Here is a 23,141-nt window from a genome sequence, read left to right as displayed (position 1 = left end):
TAAGAGCATAGCAGCCAGGTGGATACAGTTTCCAAACAAGGTGAGGACGATGAAATAGATGGAGGACCACATGCCTGAGCGAACGCCTCCCTGGGAGCGGATGCCATTGTACATCACCTCGTTCCAGTCCTCACCCGTCAGGATCTGCAGGAAGGAAGCCAGCAGCTCCATCATCCGCACCTTCTTGTCACCGGGACTGCCCCCTCCATCTACCCCACCAACGCACAAGAGCTGAGTACAGAGACCCTGTGCAGTGAATAACCCAGCTCCACAGGTTAGAGAGGATGTTGAATGTTGGACACTGCTAAGGGTTTAGGTCTCCTCAGAAGGGTTTTGAAACTTTTCCATCTCGCCTAACAGAGGTGGAAGAGTTTCCATCTCTCACCATCCACTTTGTTACATAGCAGGAGAGGGAGGAAGGAAGTTACAACCTAACAGCGGATGGAAGGGATTTTTTTGTTTGTTTGTTTAAAGAGCCCCTTCCAGCCAGGAGAGAGTGAGAAGGTGGTCCCAAGTCCCTTTGGTTGCGTCCCCTTGCAGCCCAACTCCTACCTGGAACACAGTCATGATGGCTGCGGGGAAGGTGTCGAAGTTGGCCGATGGTGTCCCATCAATGAAGTTAAACCTGGAAGTGGAACCGGGAGGACATAAATGACCTGGAGCACCAAGGTCATCCAAATCCCTGATTGCTGTGCTGTCAACTCTCTTGTGCTTAGGAGGACCTTTCCCCACTCTAAGGAAGGTCTCCTGAGCATTTGGTGCCAGAACCTAAAAGCTGTCCTGGTCAGGAGGACCCACACAACCCAGAGACACCTGCCTGAGTAGGGACTTCTGTATGGGAGAGGTACCACTGTTAGCAGCAGGCTGAGGAGCAAGGCTACAGTCTTCCTAGGCACCGAAGAGAGTGTCATCATTCGGCTTTGACACTAAGAAATTCCTTTTCCCGAGACTTGAAACAACCTACCTCCCTCCAAACAGCTGCATTCCCAGCAGGGCAAAGACAACAATGAAGAGGAAGAGAAGGAAGAGCAGGCTGATAATAGACTTCATGGAGCTCATCAGCGAGACCACCAAATTCCTCAGGGATGCCCAGTACCTAGAAAACAGAGGCAGTGCTGGAGCACCCTCAGTGGTGCTGACAAGAGAGCAGGAGCAACTGGATCTGGGCTGCAGCCACCATCCAAGATGAAGGGTGACAGGCACAGATGGTCAGTACGTACTTGGTTATTTTAAATATTCGCAGGAGACGAAGGGCGCGTAGGACACTGATCCCAAAAGAGGTTCCTGGTCTGAAGATAGCCCAGACCACTTCGAAGATGCTTCCCACCGTGACCTGAGAAGCAGACACAGCCATGAGTCAAAAACAGGCTCAGGATGGGCTGTTGCAGGAAATCTTCACGTCCCTGAAGACGACGCACCCACCACCCTGCCCAAGAGCTGGTGTCTCGGTCTGGCACGGGCAGGCTGTCCCATCAGAAAGGGCTCCCCTGCCCATTGCAAGGGCCATCCCGTTCTTCTCCCCCTTGGTGCCTTGCACCACAGACACCTGCCAGGCATCTCCCCCCACACCCACATCATCTCTGGGGCCACTTACCCCACAGTCGAAGCAGTTGAAGGAAGAATGGAAGTAAAGGCGTGGCCCCATCCCGTACATCTTTAAAGACATCTCCAGGAGGAAGAGTCCAAGAAACAGGAACTCTGCATAGTCTGAAAGAGAAAACACAAACGCGTTACCCTGAGGGCACCGAGCTGTGTGGAGCATCATGCATGCACCCACCAGTAATCTATGGGCTACCACCCACCACAGAGACGGGACAAGCCGAGGACCACGCTGCTTTCCCAAGCTCTCAGGATTTGGGATGAGGGAAGCTTGTCTGTGAGGAGCTAAATTGTATATAGCAGAGCATCAACCCCACAGGTTAATGTTTCAAGGTAGGTGCACCAGGGATTTCAGAAGACTATAGATGGCCGGCATGGAGCAGAGCAGCTCTTCAGCATTACACAATGGTGGCTGGGGCGTTTGCAAAGACATTAACCATACGACGCTGTAGGGGAACATTAGCAACCTGGATTTCAATCATTGCACAGCTGGAACTTGGCCAGGGCAACCAAGCCAAACAGCCAAGAACCAGTGAAAAGCTTCTCCAGCTATTTCATGAACGTTAGCAGGCAAGAGGCTCTTCTACCTTGTCCAAAAGATGCTTCTCACCGCGACCAGCTGCTGTACCACACTGTGGCATGCTGGGATGCTGGCGTGCCTGAGCGCGCTAATGCAGGTTTGGGCAGGCCTGGTCCTTGACAGGGACGTTTTCAAGGTGAGTAAGAATAACCTGGCTGAGAAAGCAGCACTGTCCCTACCGCAGCAGCTCAGGAGTAACACACAGCTGCCACGGGGTTGTCCACGCTGCTCTGCATTTAGCACCACGCTAGAACGTACATGGGTGTACCACCTCTGAGACCTGACCTTGTACCATGGCCCACAGTGGACTGGGGGATGCTCCAGTAACTGGTTTCAAGCCTGGGGTCTCCATGCGTGCTCTCCACCAAAACTAACCAGGGAGTTCTCCCATGATTGTTGCCCAGCACCATCTTTGCAAACTCACGCCTTTCCAGCTATTGTTTGTGGACATTCAAGGACAGATCTCCAGCAAGCTTTCCATCACCACTGTTCACAATTTTAGGAAAAACCCAACTGAGACCTGCAATCTCTTTCTCCCTCTTGACAAACACATTGGACCTGAAAGCCACGAGGCCAGTAAAACTCCTCCACATTTGCCCACAGGGCCAAGACAGCCATCAGTGGCCACAGGGCCAAGGGCAAAGCTGAATTAAATGGCTGGACACAGTCCTTTCTTATCAACCATGAACGTAGCTCAGGTCATTCCCCACCCATCTCCACACCAGCGTGACTCTGGTGGAATTCATCCCCATGTGCTCTGAGGCAACAAGTGAGGGTGTGCTGCAACCTCTGTCCATTGGAGATAAGAAGGTTGCAGGAGGTTTTGCCTGCCCACTCAGTGCTTTCACACCCACACAAAGCCCAGGGACTCACAAAGGAAGTGTGTGAGCCAGGCTGGCTGGTTGTGATGGACGATGGCCACGCAGGCAGTGTTGAGAGCCACCAGACTCAAGACGATCCAGTAGAAGACCTGGGATTTCACCATGTGGCGAACAGAGATGCGCAGGAGTCGCTCCTTGTGCCGTAAGTAGGAGGCACCATCCACCCTGGCACCTTTGAGCCCAGAGTGACTCAAGGGGTTACCTAAGGGAAAAGAGGGGGGAGAAGGAGTTGGGTGCTCCAGCCAAGGAGAGTGAAGGCATTGGGTGACCCAGCCTTCCCTGCAACCTGAGACAAGACAGACAGCTCACAGACACTGCTCTCATGGGAGATGACTTAACCACACAGTTTTCAAATGGTACAGAGGGCAGCGGGCGGTTGGCCCCCTTTGCTGCCAAACCAGCAGATATGGCTGCTCTGTGACAATTTCCGCATGACGGGTGCAATTCTCGCAACTCAATAAAGTGGTTTTGGGGAGGAAAGCTCCAAACTGTACTAACCCAAGGTTGGATGAAGAGGTCTTCTCTGCGCCAGTCTCCGCTCACCCACAGAGGAGATATCGACGCAGTGCTCATCGCTCGAGTCACGGTTCATGGCATCTGTCCGGTTCCTTTTGATGGTGGCTCGTCTGAGCACTGGGAAGGGGAGAGGAATGGGTGTTGGTGGCCCACCTCTGCCAGTAGCCTGATCATTGGACCTCAAGTACCATCAGTACTTGGCTAGCTCAGGTCTGGTAACAGGATGGAGATACCTAGGTGACCCTAGCCCAGAGCTAACCCTGTGTAGGACCAGACATCTCCTGGCCTTCAAAATCTTGGGGGTTATGCTGTCAATCCACCTCCCCACACCCCTCTTGGGCTGCAGACCCCACTGACACATCCCCAGACCTCCCATCACAGCTCGAGGGTTTCAACCTCCAGCTGCAGGCAGGCGGAAGGAAGGGCAGGCAGAGTTTTGGGCAGGGCATTGCTTGTCTTACCTTCTAAGGCTGAGGTCCCAGAGTTTTTGTTCTCTTCAGCCAGCATGACTTCCTCTACGCAAAACACACAGTTCAGCATCAGGAGACAAGACAGGCTGAGCACATCAGACCTCGCTGCCTTGTACCTAAGCACTTTGCCCAGCCTGGAGGTGGTTGCTTTAGGTTGGAAACCCTTGCCAAGTATTTGTTAAGTGTCCAAAAGCAAATTCTCCAGGGTGGTAAGTGGCAGTGACTTCACATTGCATCAGAATGAAAAGTTACTTCTAATCAACCTTTCTTCCTCCACTGTAATTAAACCCATTAAAGAAGCTGAACATTGTAGACAGGTCTGGGGCTCAACATCCCAACCCAGGACCAAAGCTGAGCTCTGGGGCTCAAGCCTTGTTTCAAGTTACCCATCTTTTTTCAAGTCTGAACACTAGATGAAAGTGTACATCTTCCCTTCCCAGTGCCGAATGCACTGAGCTGATCCCCATGAGGGGCAAGCAAGGACAGGGACTGTGGCAGCTTGGGGACCAGCACCCACAGGCTGTCACACCCGGCTGGGTGCCAGCAGGAAGCCTGGAAACCTCCACCATCCCCAGCCCCTCACCCAGGTCCAGGTGGGAGCCATAAGCTGGGAACCAGTGAGTGTATCCCCTCCAGAATGCTCCAGGAGCAGGTTTAGCTGGAAAACCACTGTCACAGTTCACTGCTCTACTTTCCTCCTGCCCACCACTGCAGGAGACTCCAGCAAACATCAAGAGAAAAGAAACCATCACAGAGCAAGGCCCACAGCCATGATGCTCACAGCATCCCCTGGAGATGTAATATGCCTCATGTTCAAAATACGACAGTTTCATGCCACAGAACACCAGGTTTCATCAGCTGTTGGTGATGTCCTTGCCCTCAGCCTGGCTGGAGAGCTGCTGGAGCGTCTGGGGGCCAAGCTCACCCATGCACCCAATGCCACCACGTGAGCGCCTGGCCAACTCTGGACAACTTTGAGATTGCACTGCATGATGCCCAGGGATCCCTCCCCATCCCCACCACTCTGCATGACCAGCAGCCCGTGATGCCCACCACACTCCTGAGCCCACCAGCCTTTACCTGCTTTGTCTATCCAGGCCCGGTAGCCGTTGAGCTCCCGCTCGATCTGCTGCTGGCGCCGCAGCTTCATGAAGGCTCGGCGGTTCTCCACCCGCTCGCGCTCTTTGGCAAACTCCCTGGGGGAAGGTAGAGGGGGGCAGTGAGAGGGGCAGTGGGGTGCCTGGGGACACCACCGGGCCAGGAGGAGAGGCAGGGGCTGAGGGGGAGCGTGAGCCAAGGGCTGGTGGAGCATGTTGGGGAGATGCTCAGCCATCTCCAGCCGAAGCACGGCCAGGGGATGGGTGAACCATCAGAGAGGAGGAGAAGTTTCTTTGCAGGAGGAGAGGCACAGACCCACATGAGCAAAGACCCTGCGCGGTCACTCAGCCTTGCATGCCCCGGCTGGGAGGTGCTGCTGCCGTTCAGAGAGGACGCTCCCAGTGCCACCCAACTCCAGAACCAGCTCAGATCCTCTCTGCCCCTTCGGGGAATAAAAACTGGGCAACGTGGGGACGCAGCAAGGGGATGGAGGAGGGGAGGTCCTGTCCCCCTGCTTTCACCACCTCTTCCTTCTGAATCCTTTCTCTTTCCAGCCTCTCCTTGGAGGGTTTTTCCAGGACTTGGTACAACCCTGTTGTCCTTTTCTGGACTTCAGTATCTCAGGTGAACTGTCCAGGCACCATGACCAGTCCAGAGCAGGACAACAGAGTGGCACTGTCTAGAGCGAGGGCACGGCAAACGCCGAGAGCTGATGCCGTGCCCAGGCAGCCTCTAAGACCCGTGGGGTACAGACGTACCAGCACCCACATGCTCACGTGCACTCCCAGGCACAATCACAAACACACATCTCTGTACATAAGACATATGATTTCACCCGTGGCCCAGCCCAGAGCTGTACAAAGCCACCCATATGCAGACGGGGCTATACACACCACCTCACATGCGGTTGAAGCACAAGACCGCACTGGTAACATGCTCTGCTTCCTGGCACACACACGCTCGTGGCCACACGCAGAAGGCCCATACAGGTTGCCCTCCTGAGGGCACAGGTTTTCCCCTACCCTGCGTGAAGAAGCACCCAAAGCCCTAGGCACGCATGCAAAGGCCATCACCCACACACAGAGGAAGGGAAATACTTGGCAGGAAACACAGGAAACAGGCAGCAACGTAGACAACCTCCCACCCACATCGTGGGTTAGATGTGAGACAACACGGCTGGACCTGCTTCTAGGAGGTCCTGCACCCACCACATACCTGGGGCATCTCAATTGACATGTTATACCTCTGTTGAGGACCACATTCACTCAGAAGGAACATCCGTCCCACCAGACGTGCCCCCAGCACACCTTTCCTTCCTTACAACAACCTCAGGGGGATGCAACCTGGTGGCTGCAGCTCCTGGGCCATCTCCGAGCCTCGGTGGCCACAGAGCCCTGGTTGCACCGCAGAACCCAGCCCATGCCCTCAGCCCGCTCCCGGGGCCAGGCTGCTCCGAGGGAAGAGCAATTGCGAAAAACAAATGGCACCGTTCTCTGTGCAAGACAAACATCTCTCTCCCCCGAGACTAGCAGCAATCTCCAGCCTCAAAAAAAAAAAAAAAATATATATTCAAAAGAACTGGAAGAATTGGTCCGTCTGCTGCAGGGAGGGTTCAAGTGCATTACCCCAGCTGAGCTATTACACCCTTAATGCTGTGTGGGCTTTTGCATGTGTGTGTGTGCGCGTGTTTGTGTGAAAAGCCCTGAATGTTCCCTGCGTCTCTTGTTTAAGATCCCCAGACAATTCAAGCATTTTTAATTCCACCCCAGGAAGGTGAAGTTTCCTGCCGCTCTGGCATTAAGCACCAAATGACTCTGCCCCTCCACCGCTGCCTTTCAGACTGAAATGAGACTTTCCTCCTAGGGCAGGGAAGGAGGAAGAGAACAAAAGGCAAGGAAGAGAAAAGCAGCCTAAACAGAGGGAAGGAGGGCAGGAGGAGATGGGGGAGAGGGAAGGACCTCCACAGCCAACAGTGAAATGCACTCACAGTTTTGGATGGGTCATGCAAGAACCCCTCCTTGCCCAGGCTTGAGGAAAGGCAGGACCATTTTGGCTGTGCCACCATCCCCCACCAGCCTTTGCTTGTTGGCAAATCAGGATGCCCAGAAATGAGAAGATGCTGTTTGCAGCCAGAGTCAGGAGGGACGTTGCCTCTCTCCTCTAGTTTGGTCCACAGGTCCTCCCGTGCACCAAACCTCTGTCCCATGGGCCGTAACGCCATGCCAGCCAGTCCCTTGGCAGAAGTTTTGCCAGCATGACCCAGCAGGTATATTCTGCTACCAGGAGCACCTGAAAAGCTTCCCTTGCTTTACACCAGCTGGGAATCTGGTCCCTCTCCACCACTTCCAGCTTGCCCATCCCTCTGTCTTCCAGCTCCTCCTCTGCTGAGGTCGGTGTCTCATTTTGCTGCACGGTGAGAGAAGCCATCATCATGTGTCCACGATGAAACCCAGCCAAAAGGACCAGCTGAGCATCAAATCAACTTTTCCCAGAGAAGGGAGCGGGAACATCTTTTCCAGCACCCCCCCTCACCGAGCACCGTTTCCCTCCACCCAAACGCTTGCTCGTGGAGCCCTAATTTGCAAGAAGCTGGTGCCACTTGCATCCAGGGACAAGGTCCGCACGGCTGCTGCAGCGTCTCCGAGGGAGACACTTCCCACACGCTTGATCCCTAATGGAGCTTAATTGCTTTTGTCCATTAGAAGGAGGAAAGAGTGGCAGAAAGGGGAGGGAAAAAAAAGAAAGTTAAGCTCAACTTAATGAATTATTACATTTCAGAGAGACACGTTCCCGAGCAGGGCAGCAGCGGGGGCTGGTGACATCTGAGAGTGGGTAGGCGATGCTGACAGATCAAGGATTGCTCAGAGCCAATTTGCAGCAGCGGGTAGAGATAATACTGTGTGTGAGTGAGAACAGGGCCAGCAACGGTGACTGACAGCCGCTTGGGAAGGCTCCAAGTTGCAGGCAGGGCGGCATGGCATCACCGAGAGAGTTGGGCGCCTGCCTCCCATCGAAGGGCTCTGCTCCTCGATGTGGTTGGGTTACATCGCCAGGGATGGCCTCATTCTGCCTTGTGAAGATCCCAAGACCGTGCTGCCTGATGGGGTCCCTGTGAGAGGGTGCAGAAGATCCCAGCAGAAAGAATGGTTCCAATCAGCAACACATCTGTTGCCTACTTGGGTCTCCTGACCCCAAATCCTGATGCCTCCAGCATGAAAACATCCACCTGCCACAGCCAAGCTCCACTTGTGCCCACCCTGCATAGCTGCAGCCTTTCCCCGTTCGGCCTCGTAAAGCCAAAGGCACATGGCGAGTGATGGAGGCAAGCACTGAAGGTCGCGGTGGGAGCTGGGGAGCACTGTGCCATCTGTCCTCCCGCACGCGAGGGCACCATCCATCCACACGCCGTGACCAGCCTGCCGGGATGACGGGAGCACAGATGGTTTGCTCCTCCTCAGCCTGCAAATTCTCTGCTACAGCCTTGGCATTCCCCTCATGTGGCCTGAGAGCTTCTCTGCTCCTGGAAGGAGACTTCGAGGGACACCATCACACTCGGTCACCTTCCTTCCTGGGCCCCCGCACCCTTGTTTGCACCAGGGCAGTGATGCTTTCACTATACCATTGCACTCTGCTTAAAGGAGTGGAGAGTCCAGGTTCCAGGTCTGGTTTTAATGGGAGAAGAAGCCACATGGAAGCATCCAGCTTGAAAATGAGCCCCCTTTTTTGAGAAAAAAAAAAAAAAAAACAAACCAAAAAACCCAAACAGCAAACAGGAAAAAAGAAAGAAAAGAAAAGAAAAAAAAAAAAACCAACCAAAAATCCAAAAGCAAGAAGATCAACAACTGAAAACCAGTTAAGAAAAAAAGATATCACAGATACTGCAACCCACTTTTCTCCTTTTTGGAGCTTCTTTGAGTCCAAAGTAGGTATATTGCACTGGTCACATCAATATTGTGGCTTCTATGCTTTGAAACCACAAGCCAACAATCTTCAAACTCATCAATTTGTTGCCTTTTGCCACCATTAAAGACGCCTCCAACAAACCAGTTACCAAACGTGTCTTAAAATCACAGAATCATAGAATGTTTTGGGTTGGAAGGGACCTTAAAGATCATCTAGTTCCAACCCCCTTGCCACAGGCACGGACACCTTCCACTAGATCAGGTTGCTCAAAGCCTCATCCAACCTGGCTTTGAACACTTCCAAGGATGGAGCATCCACAACTTCTCTGGGCAACCTGTCCCAGTGCCTCACCACCCTTATAGGGAGGAATGATATGAGGCAGCAGAAAGGATGGGGTGGAAAGAGAAGAAATACTGGATTGCACGCTGAGGATGAGGCAGCAGTAGTGTGTTGCTGTGAAAAAAACATATATAATGGGATGTATAACAAGGAACACCATCTGTAAGACATCAGGCAATACTGCTGCTCTCCTCAGCACTCACGAGGTCTCAGCTCATGGCTCCACTTCAGGTTTGAGCACCATAATTTGAGGAAAAACCGTCTTTGACTCCAGGAGGGTGTCAGAGAAGGTTACGGGACAGATCTGACAACAGACGGTATGGAAAACACAGAGGAGACAGTTGCAAACCAGGGGGATCAGATGGTATTTACCCAAGAGGTGTAAAGGAACTAAAGTACGAGTGTTGAACTAACTGTGCAGTCTGTAACCTGGTGTTTCAACTTCAACAGACGGTGGCAAACAGGCACAGCAGAACCGGTGTTGCAGACCGGGATTGTCGCACTGAACCGACAACAAAGGCTAGAGCAGGGTGTCAAAAAAAGCCTCTGCAGGGTGAAGATGTGCTTCAGAGGTCTGCTTTGAAGAAGGCACCAAGGTTTTTGGACAAGGGTAATTGCTTGATTTAAGTTCACTCGAATCGACGGAAGAAGTCAGAGAAGATTCAAGGTCAGGTTGTACAGGGCTCTGGGTAACCTGATCGAGTTTAAGATGTCCCTGCTCATTGCACCAGGCTCGGACTGGACGACATTTAAAGGTCCCTTCCAACACAAACTATTCTATAATTCCTTAACAAAGCTGGACTGTCTCAAGAAAGTCTTCCCATGAAGCACTAACTGGTGAAAAGATAGAGTAAAAAAACCAAAAAAACCCCAGAAACATTCTACTTCTTATATTCCCTTGTAGCGGTGGCCATTCACTTTTGACCACGCCATGTACTGCGGCGAGAGTTACGTGTTCACCGCGTTGTGACAAAGCTGCAGCGAGAAGCGGAGCGTACAGCTGATGGTGCTAAAGAGAGCACATTTATAGAGCGCCGGCAGACACGCGAGCTGGGGAGCGAGAAGCTGACAAGCTGTTGGATCTGGGAGATACCAGCCCTGAGATTACCCATTACGTCACTGTCCCATTTAAGAAGGGGCAGATGCTGATGGTTCTCTTCCACCTTGGAGAAAGCTTGTGATGTGAATCAGATTTTCTTATAGGTACTTGCTGACGTCTGCCACTTCTACCAGATCCTAAAGGGGGTTGTACTAGACAGGATTGATCCCAAGCGGCATGAACAATTCGGAAAGACCTCCTCGTGCTAGTTTGCGTTGACACCCCATGCTAAGAGGAGAAGTGAACAAAAATAGAGGCAGAAGGGAAAGGCAATGACAACATGAAGACAGAAGGAGAAGGCAGCCCAAATAGGAAACTGTCTCCACAAGCCAGGAGAGGACAGAGGTGCTTCAGATGAGGAGCCCCCAGAAGCAAAGTCAAGACTTTCAGCACTAAAAAGCTCCTTTTATAAGCTGGTCCCTCAAAGAGATACGGGACATCATGCCTCCACGTAGGTCTCAAAGCAGCAGGGACAGGGTCATCGCTGTCCAGCTGTGTTATGGCATCTCTTGGGCCCAGGCTTTGGGAAGCTTTGAAGATGAATTTCAAGATTTCAGGTAACTGGTATTTGATGGAGAGCCAGAGCAGTGATGGAGATACTGAAATGACTCAGAGCAGTGAGAAACACAACAGAACTCAGTCTTTGCATCTGCTGATGGGGAACACACTTCATGCATGCTCTCCAAGAATGAGAGGTACTCTGTGATCCAAGTGAGAAACGCACGTGTGGATGCTTGCTTTATGTTCAGCTCAACCCTGCTGTGAACTTAAAAAAAAAAAAAAAAAAAAAAAAAAAGGAGACAGGCTTTCCACAACACTTGGGCTGGGCTCAGAGCAGCCAACAGTTTGGAGAGCTTGTCATTTTGAACTAAAGAAAAATAAATGACAAAGAGGACAAATACTACCAGGAGAAGGGAGTCACCAACATTCCAGTTGCAGCGGCTCAATTCCAACATTTTTCCAACGGTAACGACGCTGGGTTTCACGTTGCCATCCCCGTTGCTCAGAGAAGTCCACTGGTCATGGTGTCGCACCAAAGGCGACATAGCATGGCCAACCCATGCTGCAAGAAAGCTACAGAGAGGTGACAGACAGTCTGGTCGCCCCAGCAGCAAGAAGCAGAGATAGAAGCTCTGGATTTTATTTCACTCTTATCAAGCAGGGCTGGTATGAGCAGTGCAGCTTTGCTGCTTCAAGAGCCCCGGGCTTTGTTCGCAATCACTCCCACTGGCTCATGCAGCGCTAGGGAAATGTCACTCCTCCCCTTCCCTCCTATGCTCCAGTTTTTATCCTCTGTAAGCGGAGAACGGTTTTATAGTTCTCCTTTGCAAGTGACAACGATCTGCAGATGAAAGGTGCACGGCCAGGACTGCCGGTGAGTTACACCATGGCAAAAAAAAAAAAAAAATCACCAATTTTCAACATTTGATCACGTTAACTTCCCAGGAACTTCCAAGCACTCTAATCGACTCCTTCGACACACAAATACAATGAATTCAGAACCAACCATCAAGTGTGAAACCCACAATGCAACTGCTAGATATGCCGCTCCGCCGCTGCAAAACAAACAAACAGCCGCCTACGAGGCACAAAGAACTGATAACACTACATGATTCATTTGTGGCATCCGGTCTACTTCACCCAACGGCGGTGCCCAGCCACCCCCTTGCAAGGATGGAGTTGGTCATGGAGGAACTGGGCATCTCCAAATTCATCCACCAAGTCAAAGAGCTGCAGCCACAGCCACACGATTGCCATCATGAACCAGGAGGATGTGAATTACAATGGTCTGGAACAAACAACTCTAAAAGCAATCTGTAAGCAAGAACTATCTGCTGAGGGCTTTGTCGACAGGATCAAAATGGAGCCTTTGCACCCACAGTCTGCAGACAATGGGCAGTCAACAGGTCAGATCTACAAGAAGACATGAACAAGAGCAAATTTGAAGCAGTCAAGACACGGCTGGGAAATCATTTGCAAAGAGAAATCAAGGACAAAGTCAATGAGTTATCTCTTTGCTGGGGAATTTATTCCATTTATTTAATCCTGCCCAGCTGTCTGCAAGAGGAGTCCTTATTCCCAGTAACCCGGGGGGATATGGCATGCCAGACACACGTGTCCTTGTCAGGCAGCGTGTTTGCAAAGGGCTGAGAGGCCCTCCACAGAAAGGTGGTACGGCAGAGCAAGGCAGAGAGGTGCTCGTTGAATATGGATGTCCACCTGGCTGTTGAATATAGATGAAGATCTCAAAGGCTCCTTTGCTTCACTCACGTTCAAATACCACAGCCGTGACACAAGAGCTTCCCCAGAACAAAGTGACAAGCGTGGCTGTTTCTCACCAAACGTGGCCCAGCCAATGTGCATCCCATGATGGTGCTGGGGGACCTGGCAGGAGGCACCACAGCCCACCCTCCTCATAACACCCCCACCTCCATTCAAAAGCAGCTCCAGCTGGCGAATCCCCAAACACTCAACGGGCGCAGCCATTTCACATTTCATCCGAGCCACTCTCCGAGATGCTACAACCATTAAAGAAAAAAACAAACTCAACGATGCTTCCAAGCTCTCATGCTTCTGATGCAATAATTCTCGGGCATGTTTGTTGGCATCTTGCTGTCCCTCACAATCTCCCCACAAGCCTTCCTGTGTAATGGCGACATGTCTCCCTGCTTTCCTCTCCACAGATCACCTATCTCCAAGACACTAATCCTCTTCCCAGTGTTTTCAGCTGGGATCCAGCTCGAACGCACGGAGCCCAGATTCTGTGTAGAGCCGACCAGAAAAAAAACTCTGTCTCCATTGAAAATGTACACTTGTTCTTTCAATGCCCTTATTATTAATTGCTATAAAACTTAATTTTATTCCTCGTCTGTTATGCCTCAAAATTGGATGGGAAAAAAATTCAAATTAAGTGAAGTGAAAAGATTTCAGAGAGGGTACAGAAGGCTCCTGAAGGAGCTGAAGAAAACTCTCCGGAGACTGGGAACGCAGTGCTAACCCAACCTGAAAGAAAGAAGATCTTGAGACAAAGAAATCTTGCCAAATTGATCCTTTAATTATAACATTAGTCGTTTCTTTCAAAGGCTTAGTGCAAGAGCTGGGGGTGGGGGGCAGAAAAGACTTAAAGGGAGAAAAGACTTAACATCACCAGGATGAGTAGAAGCAATTAGGAGGATTTAAATTACTCTCTTGTTTGGTACAAGGCAGATGGATTTCGTTTTTCTTGCCATCGTGCTCAACTTCTTGCTTTGCCATCAGCTTCCAGAGGTCTTCTCCTTGGTAGACTCAGGGTCCCAGCCTTCCCAGGTCAGGCAGCATTCCCTTCCACTGCCCACACTCAGTTATTGTTGCAGACCACGAACACTGTGGATTGTAGCAGCTTTGTCACCCTGGAAAGGGGCTGGAAGTATGAGACTCAATGGGGGAAAGAAGTCCACCAGGGCTATGAGTCTACCTCAACAGGAAGCCAGATGCCACAACGAACGGAGCAGGGCTTTACCGCAGGGGCTGAGGAAAAGGGGAGAGAGAGTCAAAACACAGCTTGTCTGGTTTCAGAAGCTCCACAGGACTCCTCAACGTTATTCTTCCAAGCACGGCTTCTTTTTCACCTTCACTTTTCCAACTTCTTGCTCCCGGTGGCAAGTTAAACATAAGCCATCTTCTTTCCAGGAGGGGTAAAGCAGACAGGACCTCTGCAGGGGTTTGGACAGGACCAGTGGTGAGCTGTGATCACTGGGATGGCATCACTGCTGCCGTGGCACTGTGCATGCCGCAGGCGGTGGGGACCAGGCAGCGCAGCTCTCACCAGGTCTCTGCTGCTCTGGAGATGCAGCACGAACACATAGATCCAAATTATTTTACATGAGAAACAGCTGAAAAAAAACAAACCCACCCAACATTTCACTAAGACGGAAGAGTAGATCTTGGCAAACCTCCAGCACGGAAGCTGGAGCCAACCAACTGCAGGGCATTGCCCACCACAGGCCATCAGCCGCAGGGGCAGGAGGACATCCTGTCCCGTCCTACCTACCCCACAGTGGAGACGGCTGCGCCACGCGATTCTCTCCGTGCTACAGTGGTTCTACCTAGGAAGAGGTGCAGAGCTGCGGGCGCATCCTGCCCCATCCCAGTGGGGTGCTGGATTACACCAAGCTCAGGCCACAGGACGGCAGCAGGCAATGCTTAGTAGGAGTCTCAGCATCCTCCCGAGCTCCCAAATCCACCAGCTGCCACGCGGCAGAAAACAGGGCGTTTCAGCTGATGCTCCGTCCTCGCTCGCTCCCACTGACTCTCTTCTGCCAGGATTATTTTGGGAGCTCGTGTAGCTTTAAAAGCTGAGCAGTCACATCTCCTTGGGCTCCATACCTGCTCTCAAAGAGGAATGGGGCCAATTTTTTCTTTCCCTTCCTGCTTTCAGTTGGAATTAATTGATCCGTAATTGCACCCGTAGAGGGGGAGAGTTAATAGACGCAATAATAAATGCCAAAGCCCCAGAAGAACTGGCTCTCCAAGCCCCTGCCTGGAGCGAACCCATCTCCTCTTAATAGCGTTGCATGCGATTCCAGCACGCATGTTAGTATTTAGAGAGAAAAATTGAGGAGCCTCGGTATGATGGGAATCATTTCTTTCCCTCTCCCACATACTTTGTGCTTAGGAGCAGATGGATCCAGGCTGTTTACATCACGGAGGTCATGCCTCCGCTTAACAGTTGGGGAACTGACTGTTGGGAGAGATGCGCATCGCAACCAGAAGATTGCTAAATCTGGGCTCCAGCAAACTTCTGCTGGTGGCAAGTTAAACACACAAATGTCCTCCCGCAGCCTCTTCGCGTTTGGGACTGGCCTCGGGGTCATTGGATTGTTTCTCCAAGGAAAACTGCTGCTGAGACGAAGCGAGGGCAGAGAGCTCTGCAGCAGCTCGTGAGCGTGGACTTTGAGAAGAAGGCTGGGTTCTCCCGAGCAGACCTCGTTATTCGCCGGTACAGATGGTGCAGTTTGCAAGCAACGTGGCTCCAGGTTTCTGCAAGCGGGCTACCAGGACTCACCACTGTGCCGTAACACCAGCGAAAGGCTTCCTTCACGCGGAGGTGTTTGCATGGAGCTCATTCCCAAAGCGACCTCCATCCTCCCAGCTCAGCCCAGCCCAGGAAGATGCGGGGTGATCCAGCCAGACCCTGGCTGCTCATCCAAACGTTACCCTTCCCCTCCCACAGAGCCAAGTGCCCTCTTCCAGCACAAGACGATCACCGGAAGCGTTAAAAATGATAAAAACTAAGTGAGCAAAGCAAGGAACGAAGCCCTTCTTATGGCACTCATTGTTTGCGTGCAGAAGTACCTTCTCCTGCCTCACCTCGCACCCCTCCGCAGCTCTGGCAGCAGCTTTGGCAAAAGGACGCTCCATCACCACCGAGGTACCACATCCGCCTGGCCACAGGGGATGCCCGCGGCCATGGCCGGGCAGGAGGACACGCAGTGGCCTCTCCGGCGGGCGGCAGAGCCCAGCTCGCCGCCTGCGCTCACCTCGCTCGGCCCTCCGGGGAGCTGAGCAGTCGTGCTTTTCCCTAGGTATCTGGCACGCCACGAGAGCATCTCCATTGCCAATTAGGCCACCCACCCACTTGCATCCTTCCCTGATACAAACCCTATTAGCGATAAACAAACAGTGGAAATGCCAGCCGGCGCCTGGGAAGAGCCCTAGACAACTGTATCCAATTCGGTGGGCGCGGGAATGGCTGCCCTGTGCGGTCTCGGCACAGGCAAGCACCGAGCACGGACCAGGGCATGGGCTGGGCATCCCACTGGCTGCCCTGTGGTCCTTCCACCAGCAGCTGGCTTGCAGGTATCCCCAGGCTGCTCTCAGCATCCCACCAGCACCAAAAGCCTCAGTATCCACACAACACACTGTGTTGACATGCTTCACCACTGCAATGAGGGGCTTTTCCAGCTGTCTAGCCTCCAGCTTCCCAATTTCTCTTCTCTGGGCTTTTGTAGGAAAGCTCCTGCTTGACACTGCCACCTGATTGGACATTGTTCAAATTCCCGAGATAGATGCGGCATGAGAAAGGCAAAGGCCACCCAACGCTTCCTGGATGTCTTCATCCTCTGTAAGAGCTGCCTCCCTGGGAGGCGGCACAAAGCCCCTCCTGCAGCCTGTCCCCAGTCAGACTCCAGACTGAGAGCTGGGGGAATTCAACCCACCACCAGACTTCGAAGCCCAATCTGCCTCTCCAAAAGCACTCCTGAAACCACCGCCGTCACACCTGGACTCACAGGGGCATTGAAGACAGTGACAGAGATGACCGAGGCCAGTCTCCATGGTAGATCCCTGCATCTAAGAGCTTTCCAGCTGGCCAAACCAGTGCTACGGTGGCTTTTCCCCCGCCCCGATAATGAGCAATTAGGAAAAAAATGACCTGTTGCTGGGCATGGGGTCCCCACTGCCACCTGCAGCAAGGGCAGAGGAGCCCACATTCCTTTTCCAGTGCAGGAGAGGACATGGTCTCCCTATGCACCAACCCCTGCCAGCAGTGGAGGATGTGCTGATGCAACCACAGCCCATTGTCATGGAGACAAGAAGCCTTTTTCTCTCTAAACCCAGTTTAATGCCTTGGATTAAAATCTCCTTTCCCCTGGGAAGAGCAGAACAGGGACAGTTGTGTTGTTCTCACATCCCTCCCTTGTCCATAGGCACCCCTACCCTCACCAGTGTGTATCCCCCACTGGCGCCGGGTACATCGGTACGTGGAGGTGCCTCGCATCGCTCCCACGCATGCCCCAAATCCACCCCAAGCCATGCTCACCACGCTCCATCAACCAGCCAACACGCGCCCTACTACAAACGCATTCCAGACTCCAGCAGGTTCCCATGAGGTTCCCCCATGTCTCTCCCCTCCAGAAGGTCCCAAGCAGACAGAAGATCCACACTGACCATTTCTGGCAGGTGACCAAAACCATGAGCTCTTCAGCAAGGCAAACCAACACGAAAGCATCATCAACGCTGCCCCTTTCCCAGCTCCCCAGGGAGGAAAGGACATAAGAAGAGCCAGGGAATGGTCCCTAGCTGTGGGGCAGGCAGACATGGAGGGGATGGGGGACCAGCCCCCGGGGTCCTGGGGGGCACGGCAGAACTGGAGGCCAACCTCAGGCACAGGACAGGCACGACCCAGAGAAGAAGGACAGTGTCTTGCTTACCCTGACAGCACTCCCAGGACAAGGTTGAGGACAAAGAAGGATCCAATGATGATGAGGGGAATGAAGTACAGCCAGTTCCAGGTGGCTCCTAAGGCATCATTGGTCTGGAGGGGGAAAAAAAAAAAAAACACACGCGTGAGGTTACGTTCAACCCCAGCAGCCGGGGCAGAGGGAGGCTGCGTTAGCTCAGACGCGGTGGTGATTCTCACTCCAGGCTCCTCAGGGCAACACAGCCATGCCCACCAAGCCCTGACAGGCACCGGGCAGCTGCCTGTGCAGGCAGGCGTGCCCAGACTGGGGCTCCCGGCCAGCAGTGCCCGATGCCCGTCAGCATCCTGCCCCAACCACGGGTCTTCCTCCACAGTCTCCAGCCCACACTGGGCAGGATCACTCTCCTTTACCTCCTTCTACCAGCCCTGCAGGAACACAGGGGCTGTTAGACAGCGGTGTAGTCAGAGGTGAAGGGCTCTGCAGCTCAAAATCGGGGTGCTGAGGGTATGGGGGTCACCCTGAGCATGACCCCAGCTCAACTTGATTCAGTGCTCCCCTGGCATCCCACCGAGGCAGGGCAAAGCCTTGCCGCAATGGTTAAGGGGGCAAGATTTCTAAGGTGCCTTAGGGCCAGGGGAGCTTGTGGCTAAAGAAGAGGCAGCCGATGCTTGTCCTCCTGTGCATGGGGGGGAAGGGGGCTGGTGTAGGCAAGCCCCACACACCTTCACATGGGTATTTTGCTGGTGGCATCGCTACTGACACCTTGCAGACACCCTCCCGCCCTGGATGTGTCACCCCAACCCCAAGGAGCTGAGAGTGGAGGGTGGGTCTGACTGCAGGTCAAAGCCCTACAGCTGAAAAAGCTGCTGGCAAGCCCTGCTTGATACCTCCAGACATTTATTCACTGAGGCTGTTAATAAAGCAGTGCCCCTCTGTACCTTGCAGCCACTTCCCGGGTCCCATTTGTCCTCCGGTGTCAGGCCCGGCGCACATGACGCCGGGCTGGAGGGTGATGCGGCAGAACGTGACTGTCTGGGGGAGGTGGTATCAATCTTGTGGCAATGAAAGACTCTTTCTCTTTTCTCTCTCTTCCCCCTCCCCTCTCCCCGTGCTAATTAAGCCCTCATCTTCATCTGAGTCATTGGCACCACGTCTCCCGGTCAGCCAGCGCAGGAGCCAAGCCCAGGCTCTGCAAGGAAGAAGCACCATCTCCAAGGGGTTGAGAAAGCCACCGTGCCAGAGTCTTCCTCCAGTGACCGAGGCATCAGCGCGAACCTCAGCCGGGTGTCCCCACCGGTGTGACATCGAGCCCAAGACAGGAATGGCAATGCCAGCACATCTGGATGCCATGGATGCAGCCCCCAGGGCCAAGGAGCACCAGGCACACCACAGCGATAAGGACTCCAAGGTCGGGGAAAGCATCTGGAAAGACTCACCGCCCTCTTCCTTCAGCACTAGGGAAATCACAGGCGTCTTCTCAAGGTCCTGCACCTTTCAAGAGCCCCAGTCCCACCCCCAGCCCCTTTTCTCAGGGACATGGGAGAGACGAGTGCAGGGAGGTGGGAAGGACACATGGGAATCCTGTACAGCCAACACTCATCGCCACCCTCCAGAGACATCCAGGCCACCGCGCTCTGCTCCAGCAGCACCATTTGCCACAGCATCAGTCTTCAAGGCACCGTGCAGCCCTCAGCCTGAGCTTGGCTGGGCTTCAGCTCCCCACCAAGGTGCTATCAGGTACCTGCGACCCGTGCCAGGATTGCTCAGCTTGGAAACTGGCTCCTGCCCAAAAGCCATGGGCTTTCCCCAAGGTCCTTGGCACAGGGGACGCAAAATAGATGACCTCCTTTCCTACAGGTGAAGGAGACATCTTCCTTCAGGGCTGACCTCCTCCCCTCCAGCGATGCTCAGCAGGAGATGGAGTGGGGAATGCAGATGAGATGATGGAACAGAGGACGATTCCCCCCGGGCTATCAGCCAGCGATACCAGCAGTAGCACCCAGACCACCTCTTCCCACGGCATTTTGTGGACACAGTCAATGTTGGTGGCACCAGGGACGTGCAGCCAGAAAACCTGAGGCAGGGGCTTGGCAGTACCCTGATGGGCTGGGCTGTCTGCGTTCCCAACCTCTACATGCATTTAGGGTACCCAGCTCCCATGGGGGTGGAGATAAAGGGGATTAGAGAGATTTTAGGGTTTATTTGGGGGTTACATGTCTGGCACCACTAGCATCCAACAGCTCCAGGAGAGGCATTGCTGGGGCAGGGGAAGGGATGAGGAGCTGTGGCCATGGACCCTCCATATCCAAGGACACATCACTGGCCACAGCGAGCATGGGGATGGTCCCAGCCACCCAAGCCAGTGTCAAAAGCCCCAGGAACCGTCCTGCTTCGAGTAGCTACATGGGATCCTCCTGGCTGGTGCCAGCTTTGCCCCAAGATAAAATTTCCCAGGGCACATCCAATGCTCCCTACAAAACCAGGAGCTGGTGATGCCCAGCCAGGATGTGGTGGCTCCAGCCCATCATCTGGTACCTGCTCAGCCACTCCATGTGGCAGAATTTGCCCTTTTATTCCCCAAGGAGCTGGAAGATATGCTCCAGTCCCTTTGCAGCACCCAGACTGCAGAGGTCCCAGCCAAAGGGAATTGTTTGGAACACACAAGGGTCATGGCATTGCACAGGCTCCGCATCATCCACTGCTCCTCTAGCCAGTGGTGGAGAGTACAACCACAAAGCACCCAGTGCAGCAGGACTGCAGCACGCAGAACAGTGTGTGTGCATACACACATGGATGTACTCCCATCTCTGCACTCCCAAAGCCACCAAGACTTTGCCATCCCTCCTGCAAACCTCCCTCCTTCTCCAGGACACAGTTGGCCTGCGGTCACCCTGTGCTTGCTGCTCATCCCCTCCTCCTCCTCCTCCTTCTCCTCCTCCACGCCGCCACTTCCCAACCAGAAAGACTCAGGCTCCTAGGAGATATCTTTGCTGTTCCTCAATGAGCACATGGCTTTCCATTTCTCACTGCATCCCACATCTCTTCCTCCAGCCAGAGGCGGCAGCCTCTGTCTTCCCCCCAGCTCTGGGCAGCTAGTCGATGCTGTAAGTTGGAAAGCCCATGGCTTATCCCCAAGGAGTCCCACTGGTCGTCACCAGCCACTAAGTCCCCTCAACACCATCCCGGCGCTGCTCGCTTCCCTGCCAGCCTTGCAGAGCTCCTCTTCTTCTCCTTCTCCGCTTCATTAACACTTTCCCATAGCCCAGAGCTTTACTACAAAGAGCAGCTCTGCACATTCCCAGGGCTCTCCGATGCCAGGTTAGCCTGGCGTGACCTACCTTTGGCAAACCCATGATTCATTTTTTTTCCCTCTTTTGCCTTCCAAATCTGTTCCGAAATGGCATGCAATCGAGGTCAGGCTTACAGTCCTATTCCTGCCTGCCTTATTTTTTTTTTTTTCTTTTTTCCCCTCCTCCCCCCGCTTTTAAATATAGGCATCGCATTCGCTATTCTCCAGTCAGATGGTGCCTCCCCCAACTCGGTGGAGTTGTTAAAAATACTTGTTACCAGACCTGCCATTTCATGTGCCAGCTCCCTCCGAGCACGGGGAGGGGGGAAGCCACGCTGAATGCCAGCTCGATGGGCGCGATGGTCTCCGCATTTGGTTTCCACATCGACTGCACTCGTGCCCGTGTCCTCACTCCCATTATCCAGGCCTTTTGTTGCCTCTGTCTTTGTGTCGGCCAACTGCAGGAGTGAAACACCCATCCATGCCCACATCTCCCCAGCCATTGCTTTGCCTTGCCTTGCTTCCATCGGCAGAGGTGAGGAACCGCTGGCCACCCCATTGAGCGTTCTTCAATGATGTCTGTTTCGCTGTGACTTTTGGCAGCTCCCATAGCACTTCCCAACTTCTTCAGTGCCAGGATGTAGTTGTCTTGACTTATCAGCCCCTTTTCCTACCCCTTTGGGGCATTGTTTGTTCTCAATATCCCTCCGTAGGCGGTGGTTCATGGCCTCGGTCCACTGTGCCTTCCCATAGGTTTTCTCCCCTTTGCTGAAGCTACCAGGAGGTAGGTTATCATGTGCAGAGGTTGGGGTAGACACAAGGAGTTTAGTCCTCAAATTACATGAATGCTGTAACTCCTTTAATGAAGATATTCCTGGCTCCTGCCCCTGGCTGCCTATGCTGGAGATCACATCCCATCACTCACCCAAGCCCTTTGGGAAATGAAGGAGCTGCCCAACGCCTGATCTTTGCTGCTTCTTCCCATCCATTTAAGACAACCAGCCTAAACCACCACCACCCAAGCTCTCCCACAGCCAACAGACCAAGAAACATGTTTGTTGCTGCCTCCAGACATACCCGAGACACCAACACAACCAACGTGAGCTTGTCAGTGAAGACTACGGAGCCACAATTTCTCCGAAGGACTCCACACCCAAGGGTATTTCTCATGCCAAGACATCAGTAGAGATGCCCGGCCATGCCCTGGCAGGAGCTGAACCATCGGACCCGCATCTCTGCAGCGGACATGACCCGTCCTGCTGCCGTCGAAGCCTCCAAGGCTATAAATGACACCACCAAAGCGTGGGAGCAGGACCCTCGTGGGGTAATGGAGCCGGCACGGCAGGTCCCCACCCGGTGAAGGAGCCCCTGCCAGCTCCTGCTTCCCAACCCCCGGCACGGGGTTATTCTTCCAGCAGCCCTTGTGTTGGTTTGGTTTGTTGGTTTTGTTTTTTTTCCAAAGGGCGGGAAAAGGCATGGGGAGCCTGCAAAAGCAGGTCTCACTTGGGGGGCCAGAAATCTAAAGAAATCTAAATATATCCCCGAGTCGAAGGCAAAGCACAAGCTCACAGCCCACACGTACCCTCCCTCGGCTGCGCTCGCATCGGAAACTTTAGGATTCCTTTGCTATAGGGGAAGGGGAGGGAACAAAAAAAACCCACAAACTCAGTCTCTCCTACCTAAAAATAAACAGGGAGCATGTTCTGCCTGTGCAGGGTGCCTTTGATGGCCACTCATTGCCCACCAGCCCAGGGAGGGGGACTGGGGACTGAGGCTGTGGGCACCCAACTCATTTGGGGAGCAGCTGGACAGAGGGAGCCACTGGACTTCATTCACACAGCGATCCATCCTCATTGATTCTCCAGTGTCTAGTAACAGGGCTGGGCTCCCAGGAGAGGAAAGGAGCTTTCTGCCTCTTCCCCAGCAGGAGATGTGTCCTGGATATCTCCACGCCCAACTTCGCCAACCTCAATAGCGCACGCCGATGCCCCGTAAGGCAGTCAGGTTCCATCTCTAAATCCATCTGCATTAGGAGAGAGCTTCTGTGGTTTCTGCTTGAGCCCGGACCAAACCGGCACATAATTAGATTGGGGTAATAATATCCATTCATTACCGTAACCAACTGGCCGTGACGTGCTCGGGTGATACAGCAGCGCTGAGCTACGGGGTTGGGTGAGGAATCTACG

At 53.3% G+C, this 23,141-nt stretch overlaps 1 protein-coding gene across 1 annotated transcript in view; it reads right to left on the bottom strand.

Annotated features, from left to right (window-relative positions):
• CACNA1E (calcium voltage-gated channel subunit alpha1 E) overlaps positions 1-23,141 on the bottom strand; it is a 107,672-nt gene that overhangs the window by 40,194 nt on the left and 44,337 nt on the right. Inside the window, 10 exon segments of the mRNA XM_086617853.1 lie at positions 27-144; positions 553-625; positions 965-1,096; positions 1,221-1,333; positions 1,595-1,707; positions 3,053-3,262; positions 3,559-3,693; positions 4,038-4,091; positions 5,127-5,242; positions 17,676-17,779. Coding sequence (XP_086473979.1) covers positions 27-144; positions 553-625; positions 965-1,096; positions 1,221-1,333; positions 1,595-1,707; positions 3,053-3,262; positions 3,559-3,693; positions 4,038-4,091; positions 5,127-5,242; positions 17,676-17,779 — 1,168 coding nt within the window.

Source organism: Tauraco erythrolophus, chromosome 10 (genome assembly GCF_009769465.1).
Source record: "Tauraco erythrolophus isolate bTauEry1 chromosome 10, bTauEry1.pri, whole genome shotgun sequence".
NCBI classification, from domain to species: Eukaryota; Metazoa; Chordata; class Aves; order Musophagiformes; family Musophagidae; genus Tauraco; species Tauraco erythrolophus.
The sequence above is the reverse complement of the archived record's forward strand: the minus strand, read 5'-3'. Positions and strand labels throughout refer to the sequence as shown.